The 23,576-nt window shown below is 41.1% G+C and overlaps 1 protein-coding gene across 2 annotated transcripts in view; it reads right to left on the reverse strand.

The window, feature by feature from the left end:
- ADCY8 (adenylate cyclase 8) overlaps positions 1-23,576 on the reverse strand; it is a 235,353-nt gene that overhangs the window by 58,136 nt on the left and 153,641 nt on the right. For both annotated transcript variants that reach the window (XM_018058572.1, XM_018058573.1), the window contains exon 9: positions 11,947-12,047. In XM_018058572.1, the coding sequence (XP_017914061.1) occupies positions 11,947-12,047 (101 nt within the window). The remainder of the gene's footprint in view (positions 1-11,946; positions 12,048-23,576) is intronic.

Genomic DNA, 23,576 nt, shown 5'->3' on the forward strand with positions numbered 1-23,576 from the left:
TCGCTTCTCGGCCACTGTCTGGTCCCTCTTATTTCTCACCTGGAGTTTTGCCATTGCCTCCCAAATGGTTTTCCCAACCGCAGACCTTGTCCTCTCCCATCATCATCCATCCCTTCTAAACAGAAATCCAGTCACATCCCTTGCTGGATTAAAATGCTTCTGCAGGGCTTCCTTGGTGATTCAGCAGTTAAGAATCTGCTTTCCAATGCAAGGACACCAGTTTGATCCCTGGTCTGGAAAGATCCCATATGCCAAGGGGCAACTAAACCCAGGTGCTGCCACTGAAGCCCATGTACCTAGAGCCTCGTGCGGTAGCAAGAGAAGCCGTAAGTCCATGCACCGCGACCAAGAGCAACGCCTCTCACCACGACTAGAGAAAGGCTGAGTGCAGCAACGGAGACCCAGCACAGCCATTAATAAATAAACAAAAATTTAAAAAAAAACTAAAATTAAAAGAAAAGCGTAAATGAAGTCTTCTCTGCTGACCAGTCACAATTCCTCTGCAAGGCTTACACATCCCTCATCTCCAGAACACCCAGTTTCCAGCTCTCCCCCTGCTGCTCTCGGCCTTCATCTCAGTCCTCTGTCACGACTGGGGAAAGAGCTTCAGGAGGTGGCTCAGGTGTCAGCGTCCCCTCTGGGAAAGCTGCCCTGATTCCCCCACCTCATCGCACGCTTGCGCTATCATCAGTCATTGCACTCCGCTGCAGTTGTTCACCTCAGGAGCTTTCCCCCAGGTAGACTGTCAGCTGTATGATGCCAGGGACTGCTCTCCAGTGTCCAGCATGGACAGGCACACAGTAAGTGCTCGCAGGATGTTTGTGGGGTACGCCAATGCCCTGTGCTCCAGGGTGGGAGGGAGCACTCACCAGCTGTGACCACACCCACATCCTCACTGCTGAGAGTGAGGAGGGGAGTCCAGGAAATTTGGGTAAACTGGACAGGATCCCACAAACACACACAGCTCACCACCCTGAGACCAACCCTTTCCCCATGATCCTAGACCCCACATGGCTCTTGGGTAGTCAGGAGACCCGTTCTCCTGTGGCATTCCCTGGTACCCCATCCTGATGTATTCATGCCGTTTTTGTTGTTCAGTCGCTCACTCATGTCCGACTCTGCAACCCATGGACTGCAGCACACCAGGCCTTCTTGTCCATCCCCAACTCCTAGAACTTCCTCAAACTCATGTCCATCGAGTCAGTGATGTCATCCAACCATCTCATCCTCTGTCTCCCCTTCTCCTGCTGCCCTCAATCTTTCCCAGCTCAGGGTCTTTTCCAACGAGTCAGTTCTTCACATCTGGTGGTCAAAGTATTGGAGCTTCAGTTTCAGCATCAGCCCTTCCACTGAATTTTCAGGACTGATTTCCTTTAGGATTGACTGGTTGGATCTCCTTGCAGTCCAAGGGACTCTCAAGAGTCTTCTCCAACACCACAGTTCAAAAGCATCAGTTCTTCGGTGCTCAGTTTTCTTTATAGTCCAACTCTCATATCCATACATGGCTACTGGAAAAACCATACCATTAACTAGATGGACCTTTGTTGGCAAAGTAATGTCTCTGCTTTTTAATATGCTGTCTAGGTTGGTCATAGCTTTTCTTCAAAGGAGCAAGCGTCTTTAAATTTCATGGCTGCAGTCACCGTCTGCAGTGATTTTGGAGCCCAAGAAAATAGTCTGTCACTGTTTTCATTGTTTCCCCATGTCTTTGCTATGAAGCAATGGGATCAGATGCCATAATCTTCATTTTCTGAATGTTGAGTTTTAAGCCAGCTTTTTCACTCTCCTCTTTCAGTTTCATCAAGAGGCTTTTTAGTTCTTCTTCACTTTCTGCCATAAGGGTGGTGTCATCTGCATATCTGAGGTTACTGATACTATTATCACTATAATATCATTGCCACAGCACATACAAATTTACATATGAAGGCTATACCTATCTACATATACATCTACATACATAGCATATAAGTAGCTATATTTATAGCATATACACCTAGACATATACATATACTTTATATTTCTTTATGTCCTTCCACTAGATGATAAGGCTCAGAAGGGAAGGGTTTTTTGATTACTGTCGTTTTGTCTCTCTCTCTCTTTCTTTTTTTTTTTTATTTTCTGTTCAGTGATGGAACCTCAGCACCTAGAACATACCTAGCTCACAATAGGCAAGGATTCCCCAGCCGCATGTGGAAGAGGTACATGGGCCTTCCTTCTCTCTCTCCCTCATTTAAAACATTTTTTAAAAAAATAGCAAAATGAATCATAAATACAGAAAACCACATAAATAGAGCTTAATTAGCTATTTTTAAGTGTCTGCCTTTGTAACAGCCACTCAGTTCATGAAATAGCGCTTTGCAGGGCATTTCAAAAGTACATCCATGTCTCCTGGTCCAGTCATGATCCTCTCTCCCCTGCTTGTTAATAACTTCCTATTTCTTTATAGTTTTAGTGTCCAGTTTTAGACACTACAGTTCTGTCTTGCCCATTTTTTTGCTAAATTTTATGTATCTTGTAAGTCTTTATAAAAAATTTACAGGTTCTCTCTTTACCTCTTTCCTTACAATTTATTACATATTATTTATTGAGGAGTATATGCCTTTGGCACTTCCCTCAGAGGCAAAGAATCTACCTGCCAATACAAGGGATGTGGGTGGAGAAGATCCCCTGGGGAAGGAAATGGCAACCCACTTCAGTATTCTTGCCTGGGAAATCCCAAGGACAGAGGAGCCTGGCAGGCTGCAGTCCATGGGGTCGCAAAGAGTCAAACACAACTTAGCCACTAAACAACAAGAACAAAACGTGCCTTTGATCTCACTATTTGGATTTTAATTTTTAAAAGTTTACTTTATTGAATATAGTTGACTCAGTGACTCAGTTTGAATCACTTTGAAATACACTCTGTGTATATATATATACACATACACTCTTTTATATTCTTTTCCACTGTGGTTTATCACATGTATTGAATATAGTTCCTTGTGCTATATAGTAGGATCTTGTTGTTTATTCTGGATTTTACTTTTGTGAATTCATCCAATATCTTCTGTCCCCTGTGATTCGTGCAAATTAAGAACCCAGTTCAAAGGCCTGGCCAGACTTAGGTTTGATCCCTTTGATGAGACTATCGACTTGTGTTCTTCCATCAGGAGATAGACTTGCTTGTCCTCCCTGTGTTGTCAGCTACTAGATCAATTAATTCATTGAAAGTTGGGAAATGGTGATATTTTAATTCTGTAATTTCTTTACATTGTATCAGCTTGGATAATTTTATGAGTTTCCACTCACCCGATCTTGCAGTTCATGCAGGAAAGACAGAAAAAATGATTGTTTCCTTTTTCCTTTTCAGTGGTTTCCAATGTATGTGTGTGTTAGTTCCTCGGTCATGTTCTACACTTTGGGACCCTATGGACTGGAGCCCTCTAGGCTCCTTGTCCATGGAATTCTCCAGGCAAGAATACTGGAGTGGGTCGCCATGCCTTTCTCCAGGGATCTTTCCGACCCAAGGATCAAACTCGGGTCTTGCATTGCAGGTGGTTTCCTTACCACTGAGCCACCAGGGAAGCCTAAGTATTACAAGCCAATTCCCCACCATCCACCAAAGGCTATCAACCCTTAAAAACGTCATTATAGACTCATAAAGTTTAAAATATTTGCTGGTATTTGATTGACTGTTTTAACAGTTATCCACACCACAGCTCTAATTATTCCATCTTGGGACAGTAGAAGCTTCTTCAATGTGGCTTCTGAGTTCTTTAGAGGTGACTATCAAGCATGATGACTTTGTTGCATTCTATTAGGACAAGAGGTTTCAGCCTGCATGTCCCAGCTCTAGCATCATACATATCTCCAAAATTAAAAAACAACAACTGTGATATGTTACTTCAAGTTCACAATCTGGCCCCTAATTATGCTTATGCCTACTGGGTTGGATATTCTTTCTAGGACTTCCCACACTTAGAGCGCCAATCCAGGATACCATCTTCTTTTTGGTTGTCATGTCTCCTTAAGCTCTTCTTGCTGTGAAAATTTTCTCATACTTCCTTTGTTTTAAATGACCTTGACTGTTGGGAGAAGTACTGGTCAGGTATTTTACAGAATGTCTTTCAACTGCAGTATGTCTGCTGTTTCCTCATGATTAGACAATGGGTTTTGGGAAGGAAGACCACAGAGTTTGTGTGTATTCTCATTTGGCCACCTAATACGAAGAGCTGATTCATAGGAAAAGACCCTGATACTGGGAAAGATTGAAGGCAAAAGGAGAAGAGGGCAACAGAGAATGAGATGGTTAGAAAGCATCACTGACTCATTGGACTTGAATTTGAGTAGACTCCAAGAGTCAGTAAAGGACAGGGGAGCCTGATGTGCTATAGTCCTTGGGGTTGCAAAGAGTTGGACACAAATTAGCATCTGAACAACTCATCACAGCTCATCAACATGGCTTATCCCTGTTGAGTTTAACCATTATCAGCTGGCTGAGGTATACTGCCCTATTTTTCCTCCATCTACACTGTCCTTCTTGGCAGGAAGTCACTTTCAGCATAGCCACACTTTGAGGAGTAGAGGGTAAAATTGCACCTCATCAAGGACACAGTATCTACATAAATTATTTGGACTTTTCCCCATGGGAAATTTATTTATTCTTCATCTTTTCTTTATTCACACAACCATTTATTGATATCAGTGTGAACCCATGGATATTTATTTTACATTTTGGGTTATTGTTGTTGTTCAGCCACCCAGTTCATTGCAGCCCCATGGACAGCAGCATGCCAGGCCTCTCTGTCCCTCACCATCTCCTAAAGTTTGCCCAAGTTCATGTCCATTGCATTGGTGATGCCATCTAGTCATCTCATCCTCTGATGCCCTCTTCTCCTTTTGTCCTCAATCTTTGGGTTATTATCCAACACTATTTTATTTATTTTCTTGCTCGAGTTGTTCCAACTCTGGTTCTTGGGAGCTTTTCCTATGTCCCTTTGACATGTGTCCATCACTGTGTGTTTTAATACTTCCTAATTTTCTGGCCCTAAATGATGTTCCAGGCTCATCTTGTATATTTACACTCCAGACTTAGAATCAGCAGCTCTCCAAGGGGCTCTGGTTCCTTGCACTGGATATTGACGTTAGAAATCTGGATCAGGGTTGTGCCCATCGCTTGATGTGCTATCATTGCTGAGGCATCACTGCTGCTGCATGTTCTCTGCTGACAGAGCAAGGACACTGGCAATGGCTACCCACTCCTGAAGAATCCCACAGAGTCTGGTGGGCTACAGTCCATGGGGTCTCAAAGAGTCAGGCACGACTGAAGTGGCTTAGCATACATTCTAATCTGTGTCTATAAACATATCTGTGTTTATGTAGACATCCTATATCTAACTGTATCGGTGTGCTCAGTCCCTCAGTAGGGTCCAACTCTCTGCAGCCCCCTGGACTGTAGCCCACCAGCCTCCTTCGTCCATTGAATTTTCCAGGCAAGAATACTGGAGTGGGTTGCCATTTCCTGCTCTAGGGCATCTTCCCAACCCAGGGATTGATTGAATGTGTCTCTTGAGTCTCCTGTATTGGCAGGTGAATTTTTTTTACCAGTAATGCCATGTGGGATGCCCCAAAGGCACACACTCTAGTGAGCTTAACAAATATATGCTAACGTCTCCTACTCTAAGCCTTTACCTACGGATCATTCTAGCCTTTTCTCTTTGTCTGTAACCTCTTCTGGACCAACAATGAGAAACCTGACTCCCACAGTCCATTTACTTACAGTGCCCATAAACTGCGGCTCAAGTTGTTCACACATATGTCCATGAGAAAAATCTTTAGCAGCTAAAGTACAGTTCTTTTTATGCTTAGTTCTAGAGCCCATGAATCCCCCAAACTCCTTAGGAAACCCCCTAAGCTGCTTAAGAAAACCCTGTCTTTTCTCTGCACCCCCTTCAGTAAGGCTGTTTCGCACTTTTAATACAGGAATAATCTTTTATCATAGTCTTACTTCATCATACATTAAGGTCGTTCTTTGGGCTGTAAAGTTTATGGGATTTGACAGACTCATAGTGTCATATATACACCATTACAGTATCATAGGGAATAGTGTCATCACCCTGAAAACATCTCCTGGGCTTCACCTATGCAATAATGCTCTTCCTCTTTACTCTCCATGTAATATCCTCTCTTCTTTTGCATGCTGTCTTATTTTAAATGAGCATTTTATATGATTTCACTTTGTTTCCTTTCTTAGTGTATCAATTTTATTTGTTAATTTTTTTTTTAAAATATTTGCTCTAGAGTTTACAATGGTTTACCTTCAAATTGGACTTCCCTGGTGGCTCAGTGGTAAAGAATCTGCCTGCTAATTCAGGAGACACAGGTTTGATCCCTGGGTTGGGAAGATTCCCTGGAGAAGGAAATGACAACCCACTCTAGTAGTCTTGCCTGGGAAATCCCACGGACAGAGGAGCCTTGTGGGCTACAGTCCAGGGGGTCACAAAGAGTCGGACACCACTTAGTGACTAAACGACACCACCAGCAACAGCCTTCAAATTACACTGTAGCACTTCAGGGGTAACGCTTGTACCTTAAAGCATTCCCAGTTCCTCCCTCACATGCCTAATCGTGCTGCTGTCATTCATTTTGCTCATCTATATTTATAACCACTAAATACATCGTTAATATTGTCACTTTTAGCAGTTATCTTTTAGATCAATTAAGAACAGGAAAAAAAAATTAACTTCATTTATTTCTCTTCTGATTCTCTTCCTTTCTCTGTAGATCAAGTTTCTGACCTACATCGTTTTCCTCCTGATTGAAAAACTTTTTTCTTTTTTTAAAAAAAGCTTTAAAAATATTTATTCCAGGGAAGGTCACATAGAAATGTACATTTTGTTTGTCTGATAAAATCTTCAGTTCTCTTTCGCTTTTGAAGCATATAGAATTCTAGGTGGGTGACTTTTTCTTTCAACACTATAAGTATTTCATTTTTCATTCTCTTCATGCTTGCATGGTTTCAGACACGAAGTATGGTGTATTTCTTCCTGTTCTTCTGTAGGTAAGTAGTAACTCCCCTATCCTCACCACTCCGGCCTTCTATGAAGACTTTTTCTTTTTCTTCAGTTTTCTGCAATTTGAATATGACATACTTAAATGTGCTACTTATTTATTCGGTTATTTATTTACTGTCTAGTGTTCTCTAAGGTTCCTGGTTCTGTGATTTGGTGTCTGTCGTTAACTTAAGAAAATCTTCAGCCGTTATTACTTCAAAGATTTTTCCTGCTCAGATCTTTCATCTCTTTCTGGTATTCTGATTATGCATAAGTTACACTTTTTGGAATTGTCTCAAAGTTCTTGGATGCTTTGATCTTTATTATTATTTTTTTCATTTCATTTTTCTGTTTGCTTTGCAATTTGGGAAGTTTCTGCTGACCTATATTCAAGCTCACTGATTCTTTCCTTGGCCTTGTTGAATCTATTGATGAGCCCATCAAAGACATTCATTATTTCTGTTATGGTGTTTTTGAGTTCTAGTGAGTTTCTTTTTGACTTTTTCTTAGAACTTCTATCGTTTCTTGAACCATGTCTACTTTTCCCCATTGAACCCTTGGCATGTAGCAATAGTTATTTCAAGTTCTCTTTCTGATAATTTCAACAGACCTGGTTCTGATGACTGCTTTGTCTCTTCTTCCCTTTTGGTATGCCTTGTAGTTTTCTGTTGAAAACTGGTCCTATTGTTTCAGGTCATATTGTTTCACTGTTCACTGAGGTGAACAGACCTTCACTGTGAGGATTCATTAACGTATTAATCAGGCTCAGGGGTGGGCCGTGTGGAGTGCCGTATCTATAGGCACCAGTGGCTCCAGACTCTTCTCGTTTCCTTGGTTTGTCTCTTCTCTTGAACTGAGCTCCCCTAAGTATTCATTGGGCTTACCTGGTGGCTCAGGCAGTAAAGAACTCGCCTGCAGCACAGGAGACCCAGGCTTGATCCCTGGGTTGGGAAGGTCCCTTGAGGAAGGGAATGGCAGCCCAGTCCAGTATTCTTGCCTGGAGAAGCCCACTTATCAGAAAGAGCCTGGGTCTCACAGTTCTTTCCGTCATAGTCCTCGAATAATACACTGGATTCTTGATGCGGTGATAAGGTGTGGGAGATAGGGCTCTGCCAATCCTTTAAATCTCCTTTTTGATTTTAAAAACATTCTTCCTTTCCACCTTCTATTTCTCTTAAGGCATTATGTGCTCCATTTATGTGGCTTATGTTTCCTCATATTAAATCTTCATTTCTGAAATGTACCTTTCTTTTATTCCCTTTTTGAGCACTCATCCCAAATTTCTAAGTTTTTTTCTAATTCCGGTTTATGTTGTTATAGGCTGCTTTGAATCACATTAAGGGTTTCAACTGGTAGGTTAAAATTTTGATATCTATTGTAAGCATGTCTTTTGGAGTGTCATTGCCAATAAGGATATCAATCTATTTTTACTTTATTATTGAAGTATAGCTGAAGAGTTGACTCATTGCAAAAGACCCTGATGCTGGGAGGAACTGGGGGCAGGAGGAGAAGGGGACGACAGAGGATGAGATGGCTGGATGGCATCACTGACTCGATGCACATGAGTTTGGGTGAACTCCGTGAGTTGGTGATGGACAGGGAGGCCTGGCATGCTGCGATTCACGGGATCACAAAGAGTCGGACACAACTGAGCTACTGAACTGAACTGAACTGAACTGATAGCTGATTTACAACATTGTGTTAATTACTGCTGTAGAGCAAAGTGCTAATCTACTTTTAATTCTTTTTCTTATAATAGCTTCACATGGGATTGCCGCCAATACATTTTGTTGCTAATTTTTGTTCTACACAAATTTTGCTAATTACACAAAAATTAGCAACAAAATGTATTGGTGGCAATCCCATACAAAGCTATTATAAGAAAAAAAGAATTTATAAAGAAGTATGGGTTGGGATAGTTGTTGTTGTTGTTTTTAACTCCATAGAGTTTTCTTGTCTTTTAAAAAAGATTTACTTTATTTTGGCTGTGCTGGGTCTTTGTTGCTGCACGTGGTCTTCCTCTGGTTGCAGTGATTGGGGTCCATTCTTTGTCATGGCACATGGGCTTCTCATTGCAGTGGCTTCTCTTGTAGAGGATCACAGGCTTCAGGTGCATGAGTTTCAGTAGTTGCAATATGCGGGCTCAGTGGTTGTGGCTCGTGGGTTCTAGAGTATAGGCTCAGTAGTTGTGGCGCACAGGCTTAGTTGCTCCATTGCATGTGGAATCTTCCTGGACTGGGGATCAAACCTGTGTCCCTTGCATTGCAAGGTGGATTCTTAACCACTGAGCCACCGGGGAAGCCCCCACAGAGCTTCCTTTAGCTGTTTTCACATAGCATTCAAAACTTCATCCCTTTTTTTCTTCACTTTAGCCCTTACTGTGAGTAATTTTAATCCTATTCACACAGGGCCCTGTCCTGGGAGGGAGATTTGGTTGGTCAGTTTTAGGAGCTCACAGTGTCTAATGGTTGTAGCTCTTTGAACCTTAACTGTAAATCTTCATGCTCACCTGATGCTGGATTGGGCAAACCCCTTCCCATTTTCAATTGCTTCTGCAGTTTGGTCCATGGCACTTTCCCGTGGATAACTGTTGGCAATACTGGGACTCCTCTCTTCCTAGATCTGACAGATATCTGCTTGTTTCTTTCCAATTCCTTCCACACAGATACTGATATCACACAGTCTTGGGGCTCTTGGGAGACTGTCATTCCCATTTTGAAATTTATGGGTTTATCACATTAATTCTGTTTGTTGCAAATATGGTCCTTGAGGTTTTTGGCTTTGCTATCTAGTTGCTCAGATATGTGGGAATTCTGAGAAATTCAGAAACATATAATTTCAGAGATGTACCACCATTTTCCCGGAATCCCCTTTCTCCTTTGTTATTGTTCAATCGCTAAGTCATGTCCGACTCTTTTGACCCCATGGACTGCAGCACACCAGGCTCCTCTGCTTTCTACTATCTCCTGGAATTTGCTCAAATTCATATCCATTGAGTTGGTGATGCCATCTAACCGTCTCATCCTCCACTGCCCCCTTTTCCTTTTGCCTTCAATCTTTCCCAGCATCAGGGTCTTTTCCAATGAGTTGACTCTTCGCATCAAGTGGTCAAAGATGATTCAGCTTCAGCATCAGTCATTCCAGTGAATATTCAGGGTTTATTTCCTTGAGGACTGACTGGTTTGATTCTTTCTCCTTCAGTTCAGTTCAGTCGCTCAGTCATGTCCAACTCTGCAACCCCATGAATCGCAGCACGCCAGGCCTCCCTTGTCCATCACTAACTCCGGGAGTTCACCCAAACTCATGTGCATTGAGTCTGTGATGCCATCCAGCCATCTCATCCTCTGTAGTCCCCTTCTCCTCCTGCCCTCAATCCCTCTTTTTCCTTATATCCCCGCTAATCAGGAAAAGGTCAAGCATTGCCATGCCCTTGAGTCAAACATCTTTCTTTCACAGAATCATGCTACAAACTTCCTCAAAAACCTTCATAGGGTCTCCTTGCTCCCAGATTCAATTATAAAATTCCTTAATATAGCATGTTGACATTGAATTCCTGCTGGTTACCTCCCTATTTAGCCATAGCTCCCACCAAATCCTTGTACAAATGCTTTACTCTAGAGTCTTCCACTTACTCACTGTGCTACGAGGTCATTCACATCTCTGGGCTTTTTCCTGCACTGTTTTCTAAACCGGGAACACCCTTTCACTCTTTTTCCCTCATCCTGCTCAGCTCAAAACATCAACCCTTCTGCCAACTTTCTTTAAACCACCTAGGCAGAATGAATCACTGATTTTGGCACAAAGCAGTTAAGTATTTAAAAGCACAGACTGTCTCTGTTCAAATCCAGCTTTGTCACTATATGGATGGGGATTAGAATGCTGCCTCACTTATTGGTTATTTTTGAGTCTTTATTGAGATAATCTGTGTGAAGGATTTAGCACATAATAGATGCTCAGCAACTGGAAGCCATTATTAATGTCTCTCTTTCTCACTAAATTATATCTCAGAAGATGCAGACTTCCTCCTGCAGAATGATACCATCTTGAGGGGCCAGAGAGAATTGCCTGTACTAGACATTTAACTAATATTTGTTGATGTTATTTTTAACCAAGCAACATGGGGAAATTCCTGGCAAGTTTAGGGGGAAGGGAATTTATCTGAAAGAGAGGCAAGTGTTACCTTCCAGTACAGGAGATAGCAAAAAACATGGCTATTGGATGAATCTAGAACTAGATTCAAATGCTGGCTCTTGCACCTGTAACCTGTATGGTGCAAGTCTGTGTCTAATAGTGTTAAGATTCCAGGCTGTGGAATCTGGTTTGAATCTAGGATGTAACATTTTTTAACTGTGAGATGTTAGGCAGCTCTATTCACTACTCTGAGCCTCAGTTTTCTCCTTTTTAAGTGGGGATAATAACAGTACCTACCCCATAGGGGTGTCATGAGAATTAAATGTGTTGGTATATGTAAAGAATTTGGACCAGGGAATGGCCACATATATTTGATTATAGTATTATGAAAGTGTCAATTTTGCTGACCCTGCAAGCTAGGATATTCTATCTATGAACAATAAAGATGCAGTTAACAAAGGGACCCGTTAATGGTGATGGAGGGATTTATACTTACTCTCTGCATTCATGAGTGCCATGTCAAATAAGAGGGAACCCTATGTTGATTTTTGTTGTTGTTTTTACTGAGGTTGGGAAAAAGCTCTTGCCTTGGGAGAGTAATGAGGTTATTATGCAGAGTGAGACAACCAAAACAGACCCTGGTGTCATCAAATGTTTGGCTATGAATCCGAGATCCTGTTATTTCAAATTCCAATCCCTTGAAAAGGTCAGTGGCTGGCTCCAGGTGAGGGCCCGTCAGCTCTCAGAGACATTGCATCTGATAACTCAGTCCTTTCATATTTACCTTGAAGAAGGAAGCAAGCTTTGTATTGCCGTGATAAATAGAAGAACGATAAACGCACAGACCAAGTTTGATTTGAATACTTCATCCCTCATTTGAGAATACTGTAATTAAAAAAAAAAGGGAGAATGAATTACATTGCAGCAGATTTGGGCTCTTGGAAGAGTTAAGTTTTTAACCAGTGTTTGGAGTCAGGGGGAAACAACAAGAAAAGATAAGGCATTTCAATATATAAATATATGTATATATATTTGACATTAAGAGGCATCCATATGTTAATAAATCTTTGTGGGCATTACCTCCATCCCTCCCACCAGCCTTCCAGTGAGAGCCCAGGGGTGAATACGATCTCCTTTATAGCAAAAGGGAGCCGATTTCCTTTATAGCAAAAGGGAATGGGAGAGGGACTTTGCATGAACTTATAAATCAGTTCTCCTCCTTCCTCTGAACTCACATCATCTGAACAAAACAGCAGAGCACACATCCATATACGTAGCAAATCAAATCCACATGGACTTTCTTCATGAGTAAACGTTAAGTCATTCAAGGATCTTGCTCTTGGGGACACAAGGAAATTTTTGACCATAGAGTCCTTCTGCCTCCCTTTTTCATGAAAACTATTGAAAAATAAATTCATGGAGTCTTAGAACAGAAAATGGCCAAGAAAATCTCCAGCAAGGGTAGTCCTTTCATTTCGTACAAGAGCAACCAAGACTGATGGACCAATATGCTTGATTGCCCTTCTGTTGTCTGCTCGAGGTGGCCCTGGGGAACGGTGCTAACTTTATTTTGATTATCCAGAGTACTCAGTAATTTCATTGTCCACCCTTAAAAGCTTCTGGAAGGTCAGCACTGAACGTGTATATACTTGTCTTAGTCCTGCCTAGTTTCCTGAACTGTCTTTGAGTCACTAAACTGAGGAATAATCCAATTCCTTCAGAAGGAAGAAAGGATTTTTTAAAACTGAAAAAGATTTTAAAGTTAGCCTACAGCCAAGTCCCTCTTCTTGTCTTAATGCCAGAGAGGTCTACTAACTCACCATAGATCACATAGCACACAACATTTTGAGGGGTGGGAACAGAAAGCTAAGTCTGACTTTGCAATGTCTTTGATCCCCAATTTGAATTTCACCATGATTTTACGAAGGAAGCCAGTAAATAGAGTTCTCATGCTCTATGTCCCTAATACTAACAGAAGACTTGCTTGGGTCAACGAAACCATAAAATTAGTCAAACTTGCTGTTGGTATGGGAGTCCAGTCCCTGGTAACATGATTTTTATTCTCTTGCCTACTCCTTGGTGTGGTCTAGGTTTTAGACTGAACTTGCTGCTTGGTGTCATGGCTGTGACTTGGAGAGTGGGAATGACCCGCAGTTAGTGAGCTCCATGGTGCAGGCACCAATGCAGCTTAGAAACTGTACATTCATTGCTGTCAGAGGGCAATGTTTTTTCTGCTCACTGGTGCTGAGTCTTCTGCCTGCTTGCTGACAATCTGCTCCATACCTAGAGGTGAACATGTCCCTGAAAAATCACGCAGCATCTCCACTCTTGATAAAATGATAGAAAACTCATGTTACTGACAGTTTTCCAGAGCACTGCCTAAGAATAGGGCACCATCAGAGAGACCCACACATACCAGCCTGAACATAAGAGTTAGCCACAAAGCAGTTTATTCAAAGAACGATAAATATCTGAATTCTTTCTAACAATCAGTTGCACAAGATCTAATTATTCTCTGTTGACTGATTTCAAACCAACTTGGTTATATAGATTTGATAATGAGATTCTAAAAACAACAATAATAATTTTTCTTGTATATAATCCCCCATAATGGCAGAAAGCAAAGAGGAACTAAAGAGCCTCCTGATGAAGGTGAAAGAGGTGAGCGAAAAAGCTGGCTTAAAACTCAACATTTAAAAAACTAAGATCATGGCATCCAGTCCCATCACTTCATAGCAAATAGATGGGAGAAAATGGAAACAGTGACAAAATTTATTTTCTTGGGCTCCAAAATCACTGTGGACAATGACTGCAGCCATTAAATTTAAAGACTCTTGCTCCTTGGAAGAAAAGCTATGGCAAACCTAAACAGCATATTAAAAAACAGAGACATCACTTTGCTGACAAAGGTCCATATAGTCAAAGCTATGGTTTTTCCAGTAGTCATGTACAGTTGAGAGAGCTGGGCCATAAAGAAGGCTGAGTGCTGAAGAATTATGCTTTGAAACAGGTGCTACAGTAGACTCCTGAGAGTTCCCTGGACCTCAAGGAAATCAAACTAGTCAGTCGGAAACCAACCCTTGAATATTCATTGGAAGGGCTGATGCAGGAAGCTGGAGCTCCAATACTTTGACCACCTGATGTGAAGAGCTGACTCACTGAAAAAGACCCTGATGCTGGGAAGATTGGGGGCAGGAAGAGAAGGGGTCAGCAGAGGATGAGATAGTTGAAGGGCATCACTGACTCAGTGAACATGAGTTTGAGCAAGCTTATTTTCTTCAGATGGCAAGTTGGTTGGTGATAAAGTAGGAGGACTTACTTGGCCCCCAGATCCTCCACTCTGTCAGTGCTTCACAGTGAACAAAGCCAATTCCTTTTAACCTCAGTTTTCTTATCTGTCAAATGGGGGAATGAATATAATTCATAGGTTTTGCAAAGCTGTTCCATTTTACTGTATTTTGTTATGCTAGAATTTAATAATAACTTCTATCTTTTCATGTTTGAACTCCAGTGCTTAGCACAGGTCATAGAAAGGAAGAAACTTATAAGATTTGTGAAGATGATACCAATTAAATATAAAATATTGGTTTCATAATGGAGTGCATTGTTACTTTGGAAATGCAAAGGAGACAAAACTGTGGAAAGAACATCCCTAATTGGCTTAGAATGAGAGGGTGCTGAGGCTGAGTGGTGATTCATTTCACTTCCTCTTGACTTGTGAAGATCTGAGCGCTCTGGTTCACAGCTATATTAAGTTACACGTATTCTCCTTCCTGCCATAGTTAGACTCTTTATCTTGCCTCCTCTCTGTCCTCACTTGGCCCCACTTACTCTTTTGTGTCTTAGTGGTGAGCATGGCATAAGTTAGAGGTAGACTACCAGGATTTGAATCCCAGCTTCAACACTTACGAGCAACGTAACCTTGGACAAATTTACCAAGTTTTCCACATCACAGTTTCCTTACCCAGAAAAAGTGGACAATAATAAAAGCTATCTCGCGTGGGTTGCTGGGAGGATGAAATGAGCTGATATATGTAAAGTGCTTAGAGTCACCCATATAGCACGTGGTAACCTCATTTAATTATTTACTGTAATCAATGAATTATATATATTTTATTGCTATACAGTGAGTCCCCTACATACAAATGAGTTCCTTTCCAAGAGCCTAAGTCCAGTTTGTTCATAAGTCCAACAAAGGTAACCTAGGTAACTAACATAATCGGCTATATAGTATTATACTGTAATAAGCTGATAGTACTTCTCACAAAAATAGCAGGCAACAAACAAACATAAAAAATAAAGAATACATTTTCAATCTTCAGTACCTTGAAAAGTACAACAGCTGGCATACAGGGGCTGGCATCGAGTGAACAGACAACAAGAGTTACTGACTGGAGGAGAGAGAGGATGTGGGGGATGGTGGAGCTGAAGGGTCATCAGGACTAGGAGACAGAGGGCAAGCTGCAAGTTCACTGCCCCCTGACATTGAAGAACACATATTTGCATCTTTGAAAGTTCTCAACATAAACACTCCTGTGTAAGGGACTTACTGCATTTGTTACATTTTCCAACAAGTGTTGCTTTCTAGAATGCTGTCTTCCATTTTTCTGTACAAAATTGTACCTTGTATTCAGTAGGGTGCCCAAAAATGTTGCTGACTGATGGGTCCATCATGTTAGAAAGGATTCTTCTAAGGGGAATTACAATCTCCTATGTGATCTTTTGTCTTAGAAAAAGACTTTTGTCTTTACTCCTCCCTTTGCCTCCTATAAGATCTTTCACCAAAGGGGTAGAATTCTCCCTTCTCTGGGCACCTTTGGAAAAGGTGTCCTATAATTCACTGAGTCCTTGATCTATAAGAGGACTTGGCCACTGCATTAAAAATGAAGAACTTGAGATCAGATGTGGAAAAGGGCTAGTCAAAGTCAATCAGGTGGTTGGTGGCAAAGTTCTGACAACAAGCCACATCTCCTGGCTCCTAGTGGAGTTTTTGCTCCACTACACCACTGTCTTTGGACAGGAAATGCCCTGAAGACAGTAACTGAGCTAACTGTAGATGGGATTAATACCCATTAAAAAGGCCGTAATACTTGGAACAAATTACAGATGCTTCCTTTGAGAGAGCTTAGATTAGAATTTTGGTAGCCCTTTGTATAATCAAAATTCTAATCCAAGCTCTCAAAGGAAGCATCTGTAATTTGTTCCAAGTATTATGGCCTTTGTATCCAGGTGTTCCACACCAGCAGATTCAACCAACCACAGATCAAAAATATTTGTGAAAAAAAAAAAATTTCCAGGAAGTCCCCCAAAGCAAAACTTGAATTTGCTACTCACTGGCAATTATTTACATAGTATTTACACTTTATCTGCAACTATTAACATGGCATTTGAATTTTAAGTAAATTAGAGATGATTTGAAGTATATGAGAGGATGTGTGTAGATTATGTGCAAATACTATGTCACTGTATGATCTTGGTACCTATGGTCCTGAAATCAATGCCCTGCAGTAGAAAGGGATAACTGTACTATTATTTTTCAATGTGTAGGGATTTTGTTGATTCAGGAAAGGGTCAGTTCAGAAAAGGGCCAAAATCTAGTATAACAAATTGAATAATAATAAGTAGGCAATATCCTAAGTGCTTCTTGTGGATGATCTCATTTAATTATCATGACAATACTTTTAAGAAGATCGTATTTATCATATCCCCATTTTGCAGATAATGAAACTGAAAATTAGAATTACTGAGTAACACAAGCAGGACCTCACAGATTGTAAAGAGGGAATCCAGACTGTTTGACCCCAAAGTTCAAGGTCTAAAGAAAGTGAAGTAACTTAGTCATATCCGACTCTTTGCGACCCCATGGGCTGTAGCCCACCAGGCTCCTCCTTCCATGGAATTTTCTAGGTAAGAGTACTAAAGTGGGTTGTCATTTCCTTGTCTAGGGGATCTCCCCAACCCAGGGATCAAATCCAGGTCTCCCACATTGTGGGAAGACGCTTTACTGTCTGAGCCACTGGGGAATCCCATATTATGTCAGGGAAGTGTGCAATTTCCTCGGTTCTGTCTCATCACAACAAAAATTTGAAGCTATGGGCCAGCATTGCAGCTCTCGGACAGACCATGTCACAGCTCTCGGACAGATCAGTGTTACAGCTCCGTGTTACAGCTCAGTTTTATTTAGAAAATAAAGAAAAATACATCCTTGAGGCGTGAGGGCATGACGACCCAAAAGACAGGAAGAGAAGAGAGAGAGAGAGAGAGAGCAAGAGAGGCAGAGAGAGAGAGAGAGAGAGAGAGAGAGAGAGAGAGAATGAGAGAGAGACAGGCAGAGAGAGAGAGACAGAAAGAGACCGAGAGAGCGGGCGAGCGAGAGACCCCAGCCCTTGGCTCCTCTTACTATGCGTTTTTTCTCCTCCCCTGGGCCTGCCCTGTGTGAACTGGGCTAGCCGGGAGTGCTGTTTGTGCTACCTGAAGTCCTCACTCCAGTCCTCGGACCATCCTTTGTTCTATTTTCGGGGGCTTTTCCCTTCCTTGTCTTTTAGCCACTTTCCTGGACTCCTTTTTCCTCTTCTAACTACCTAACATTTATCTGCTGAGACTTTGCTGTTTTTAAGATTAAAATCATCTTCACAAGATGAACGATCATATTTCAGTGATGTGGTTTACAATACAAAGAAAAAAATATATCAAAAATTTGAGTCTATGTAAATCTTCATTAGAATGAAAGTGAAGCATGATCTGGGCAAAGAATGGACCTTAAAACACTTCATGAATCAGTCTAATACATTGGCACTGCTGCATTTTCATGATTGATTTATGGATTCTTCTCACAAAGCAAAGCAAAGCAAAATAAAGAACCCTTTCCCTAAGGCCTAAATGGGTGAATGAATAACAGAGAAGAAAATAAAAGATACAGTGGATTTTATTAAATGCAACAGAATAAGAGCGACCACCACCTTCAAATAATTTAAAAAATGTTTAAAAAATGAAAATTTCCTACTTGATTTGATTAGGTTGGAACTTGGGTTCCCTTCCAAGGAAGTACAGCAGGAAAAATTTGTGTTCCATTTTGTTCATTGTCTGTGGATGTTGGCCCTGCATTCTCTTGAAAGACATAATCATAAATGAACTCAGAGCCATCAGAACCTATGACTTCCTAGATCTTTCATAAGGAAGCTTGGAACTGAAGTGTGATCATACAAGGAAAAGCCCATTCTGTATTCTTCATCTACAGAGATATGACTAGGGAAGTTAGCTTGCAGAGATGATGGACAGAGTTTCTAGTTTTTTATGTTTCTTTGCCTGACCCAGGCCTAGAAAATCATCCTAAGTGGGTCAGAGGGAAATCACCCCACTCTGCGAGATTCTCTAATTTATTGTTGTAGTTGCTGTTCAGTTACTAAGTTTTGTTTGACTCTTTGTGACCCCATGGACTGCAGGACACCAGGCTTCCCTGTCCTCTACTATCTCCTGGAGTTTGCTCAACCTCATGTCCACTGAGTCGGTGATACCATCCAACCAACTGATTCTCTGTTGAACCCTTCTCCTTTTCTTCCTGCCCTAAATCTTGCCCAGAATTAGAGTCTTTTCCAGTGAGTTGGCTCTTTGCATCAGGTGACCAAAATATCGGAGCTTCAGATTCAGCATCAGTCCTTCCAGTGAATACCCAGAGTTGATTTTCTTTAGGATTGACTGGTTTGATCTCCTTGCTGTTGAAGGGACTCTCAAGAGTCTTCTCCAGCACCACAGTTCAGAAGCATCCATTCTTCGGCATTCAGCCTTCTTTATGGCCCAACTCTCTCATCTGTACATGACTGCTGGAAAAACCATGGTTTTGAATATACAGACCACTTTCACATCTGAAAAGTGATGTCTCTGCTTTTAATGTGCCATCAAGTTTTGTCACAGCTTTTATTCCAAGGAGCAGTTTTTACTATGAGCCAAAAGGTACTTACTAAATTCTTACATCTCTACAAGATGCAGCTGCTGCTGCTGCTAAGTCGCTTCAGTCATGTCTGACTCTGTGCGACCCCATAGACGGCAGCCCAGGCAAGAACACTGGAATGGGTTGCCATTTCCTTCTCCAATGCATGAAAGTGAAAAGTGAAAGTGAAGTCACTCAGTCGTGTCCAACTCATAGTGACCCCATGGACTATAGCCTACCAGGTTCCTCCATCCATGACATTCTTCAGGCAAGAGCACTGGAGTGGGTGTAGAGGACACTTCAAACCAAAGCAATAATCTAGTTAACTGTCCAAACTACAATGAGTTTTGTCTTTTTTTTCCTTCATGTATTTATTTGGATTGAAAAATTGTGTAGGTGGAGTGGGGATTTTATTTGTCACCTTGATCTAACTTTGATGAATGCTGATTTTACTTGGCAAAATTTCAGAAATGAGCCATTAACTCCTACTGGAACATTTCCAGTGATGAAGAAATCAGCCCCTCAGTTGACAGCCCATTCCATCTTTGAGTAAATCTAGTTTGAAGAAAGATAGTTTTCTAGCACATCTCTCACTAGTATAAATTAATATGTTAAGACTCTCAACTGAGACAATCTACTCATTTTGTACGAATGAACTAAAGAATGTAACCTCCATTCTATTGTTGAATCCATGTATTGTGAAACCTGGCACTGACTAGAGCACTCTTAAATTAGATCATTTGGGTGAAAGACATACTTACAGTAAAAACCAAGAAACTAATTTTCAGCCCTTTCATATTTTGAAATAGACTCTATTTCCTATCTTGGTGTCTAACCAAATCATTACCAGGAACAGTTCTATGAGGGACAGGTGTATCTGAGGAATGTCTCACTGGTATACTTCTTCCTAAGAGACTTGACCTTCAAACACAAGTGGGCTCCTCATCCTTTAACAAAGTCACAAGGAATCATGCTAATAAGTATTTAAGATGGACAGCTTCAGAAGTGTGAGACAGAGAGGATGCCACCCCAGGAATGACAGAAGATCCTTAATGATAACAGTATTGTGAATCTGTCTTGACAATGACCATGTATTATGGTCTCGCTTGGTGGCTCAGCTGGTTAAGAATCTACCTGCAATGCAGGAGACCTGGGTTCGATCCCTGGGTTGGGAAGATGCCCTGGAAAAGGGAATGGCTACCCCCTCCAGTATTCTAGACTGGAGAATTCCATGGATTGTATAGTTCATGGCATTGCAAAGAGTCAGACATGACTGAGTGGCTAAGCACACAATGTGTTATGGTCTTCCTGGGGAGGGAGATGGATTGCCATATGAAAATTCCAAGTCAAACTTTTACAAAGCTTACAACCCACCATTCTCCCAGCTCACCCTTCTTCAAACGTCCCATTTTGGGGAGGAAAGACTCTTCCTTTCTTGAGGACCCAGTTACCCAAGACATGGTGAGGGGATGAGAATGATAACTGCTTCTTGACTTTTTGCCCAGAAGCCCGTAGTTTTAGATGATGCTTATATCCACACATAAAGCATCCGATTACTTTTAAAGACTGAGATGATGACCTTTAGGTTGGAATCATAACTGTACCATTCTACACTAGACTATTACGGATGAAATTGGTACTCCTGACTCTGAAAATGCTGGCTTTGTGTCACTGGAGCTCACTAATTGATCTGATAAAAGACACAAGTGACACAGTCCTTGATCTCATTTGACCTCCTAGAGGGTGTAGAAGTAGCAGAAATTTTACAAGATAATATCAAGAATGTAAAGGATTCTCACTTAGGTATTATTTGAATAGGAATGATTTGAAATCTGTCCCTCTTACCTGAAGAAGGTGCTCTAAATATTCTTATTATTCTGAACCTTATTAGAGCAATAAAACTCAAGAATAACCTGAGGCTACAAAGGAGTAATTTCTTCAAAAACCAGAGACCAGTTGGTTCAGTGTTCATGTATCTCCCCTCTGCATCTAAATAAGAAATAGTGGGCTTCAACACATTCTGAACATTTCCCAAAATAGACAAAAGCATTTTTCTCTCATTACTTAATCCCAGAATCCAACTTCTTAACAGATTTTTCATTCATTTACCTACCCTCCTCTGCTTTGCTGGAACTCCTTATTTTAGTTCACTCATTATAACTCCAATAGGAGTTTATAGAAAGAAGAAATATTTCAAAGTTTGTGACACATTTTCCTGAAATCTCTTAAGCCTTCAGTTAGCTTTGATTTTCTTTATAAAGGATAGAGAAAACTGAGTAAAATTCTGAACAGATATAAGAATCAATTATACTGAGACAAAGGATTATATAAAGGTTTCTTTGTGTGACAAATCCTTGCTTTTATGTGGTTACTGAACATAATAAAAGTAATATTAAATGAATGTTTTGAAATATTCGGCACAGAACTTAGTTCATAGCAAGCACTATCTATGAGCTTCGGGTGTGTACTTGATTAGCATATACCTTACAAGGTTATGAATCTATGAAAGTCGTGACCCTAGTACCCTGAGATAGAAGACACATTAAGATTGCTCCTTACCACAGTTTTTAATGAAGTAGTTTCTCTAAAGAAGCTGTAGAAGTGTAAGATTTATTTTAAGTGAGGATGCAGCCTCACCCAGAATTGGACTGGTATAGAATTCACCAGAAGGATAGAGAAAAAATAACTATTGCATTTATTCAGACATCTATTATATGTGTATTACATCATCTGTAATTGCCTCATCTGATTTTTACAACATTCCAATGAAGGGCAAAACACCTCTTCCTCCATCACCTGGCCAGTATCTAGCAGGAATTGGGTTAAAGTCATGTTTACTCAGTAAACAAGGTTATGTTCTTTCCTGTGTCTTTTAACAAAGACCAAACACTTGTGAGCTTCCCTGGTAGTTCAGATGGTAAAGAATCTGCCTGCAATGTAGGAGACCTGGGTTTGATCCTGGGTTGGGAAGATTCCCTGGAGAAGGAAACAGCAACCCACTCCAATATTCTTGCCTGGAGAATCCTCATGGACAAAGGAGCCTGGTGGGCTACAGCCTGTGGGGTTGCAAAGAGTCGGACATGACTGAGCGACTTTCACTCACTCAAAAACTCGTGAAATAAATGAAGCTTTTGCATGTGCACAGGGGTGTCTATCTATCAACTTGTTATTATCCAATAATGATCTGTAAGTTAATCAAGTCTCCACTGCACCTACACCTATTTTCAAAGTGGGGCTTGAACCAATGTCTGTTTGACCCCCAAGCCTGAGCCCTCGGAAGGCCTATAGAGACATTCCTTCTAGGCTTACAGGACCTTCTGACGTGATCTGATCTCTGAAGGCATAAAGCAAGTGACTAGCCCATTTCAAAGTACAGCCAAGAATGGAGAAATGTGGCTGACAACTCAGGACAACAGAATCCCAGAAGGGTTTTCTCAAAATGTAGGTCCCTCTGCAAAATCAGAATCTTAGGGACAGAGAGATGGGCAGGGGCCTACATATTAAACAAGATCTTCAAGTTTGAAAACTATTAGCCTAGGACAAAGAGGCTTTTTATTGCTTAAATTTGTAAGGGTGACAAAGGAGGCCTTGATTTCTCAAAGAACAAATTTCGGAATTTAACAGGAAGATAGATATTGGCATTGAAAGAAGGAAGGAATCTAATCGCCATCAATATGGTTTGATTTTTAACGGTGCACTAAACATAAAACACCCTACATCAAAACATAAATTTTCAATCAGTTTTGAAGTGTGCACTGAATATATCTTCATCTTTATTCAAAATAAGGAAATTGCCTCATTTTGAGGTGGTCCTGATGTTTTTGTAACATCAAGTTGAGTGAAGTCACTCCAGTGACTATTTCCATGTGATTAAGCTCTCTTACGGCACTAAAGTCTTTCTTTGGCCTAGAAACCAAAGTGCTGCTGCTGCTATGTCACTTCAGTTGTGTCCGACTCTGTGTGACCCCAGGGACAGCAGCTCACCAGGCTCCCCCATCCCTGGGATTCTCCAGGCAAGAACACTGGAGTGGGTTGCCATTTCCTTCTCCAATGCATGAAAGTGAAAAGTGAAAGTGGGGTCTCTCAGTCGTGTCCGACTTTTAGCAACCCCATGGAGTGCAGCCCACCAAGCTCCTCCATCCATGGGATTTTCCAGGCAAGAGTACTGGAGTGGGGAGCCATTGCCTTCTCCAGAAACCAAAGTAATTGTAGTTAATTGCCTTCCATATCTAAGTTTCATTCAGAGCCTTGTCCCAGAAGAGAAATAAGGGGTAGAGGCTGAGAAATATCACCTTTCTATAAGCGTTCTGGGATTAAGATCTTCATATATAAAGAATACTCACAAATCAATAAGACAGAAAAGAGCATCACAATAAAAGAAGACAATTAAGACGAACATTCAAGTCACATAATTAAAACAAATGTGAAGATCACAAATGGGCTTTCCTCGTGGCTCAGAGGTTAAAGCGTCTGCCTGCAATGCGGGA

Source organism: Capra hircus, chromosome 14 (genome assembly GCF_001704415.2).
Source record: "Capra hircus breed San Clemente chromosome 14, ASM170441v1, whole genome shotgun sequence".
NCBI lineage: Eukaryota > Metazoa > Chordata > Mammalia > Artiodactyla > Bovidae > Capra > Capra hircus.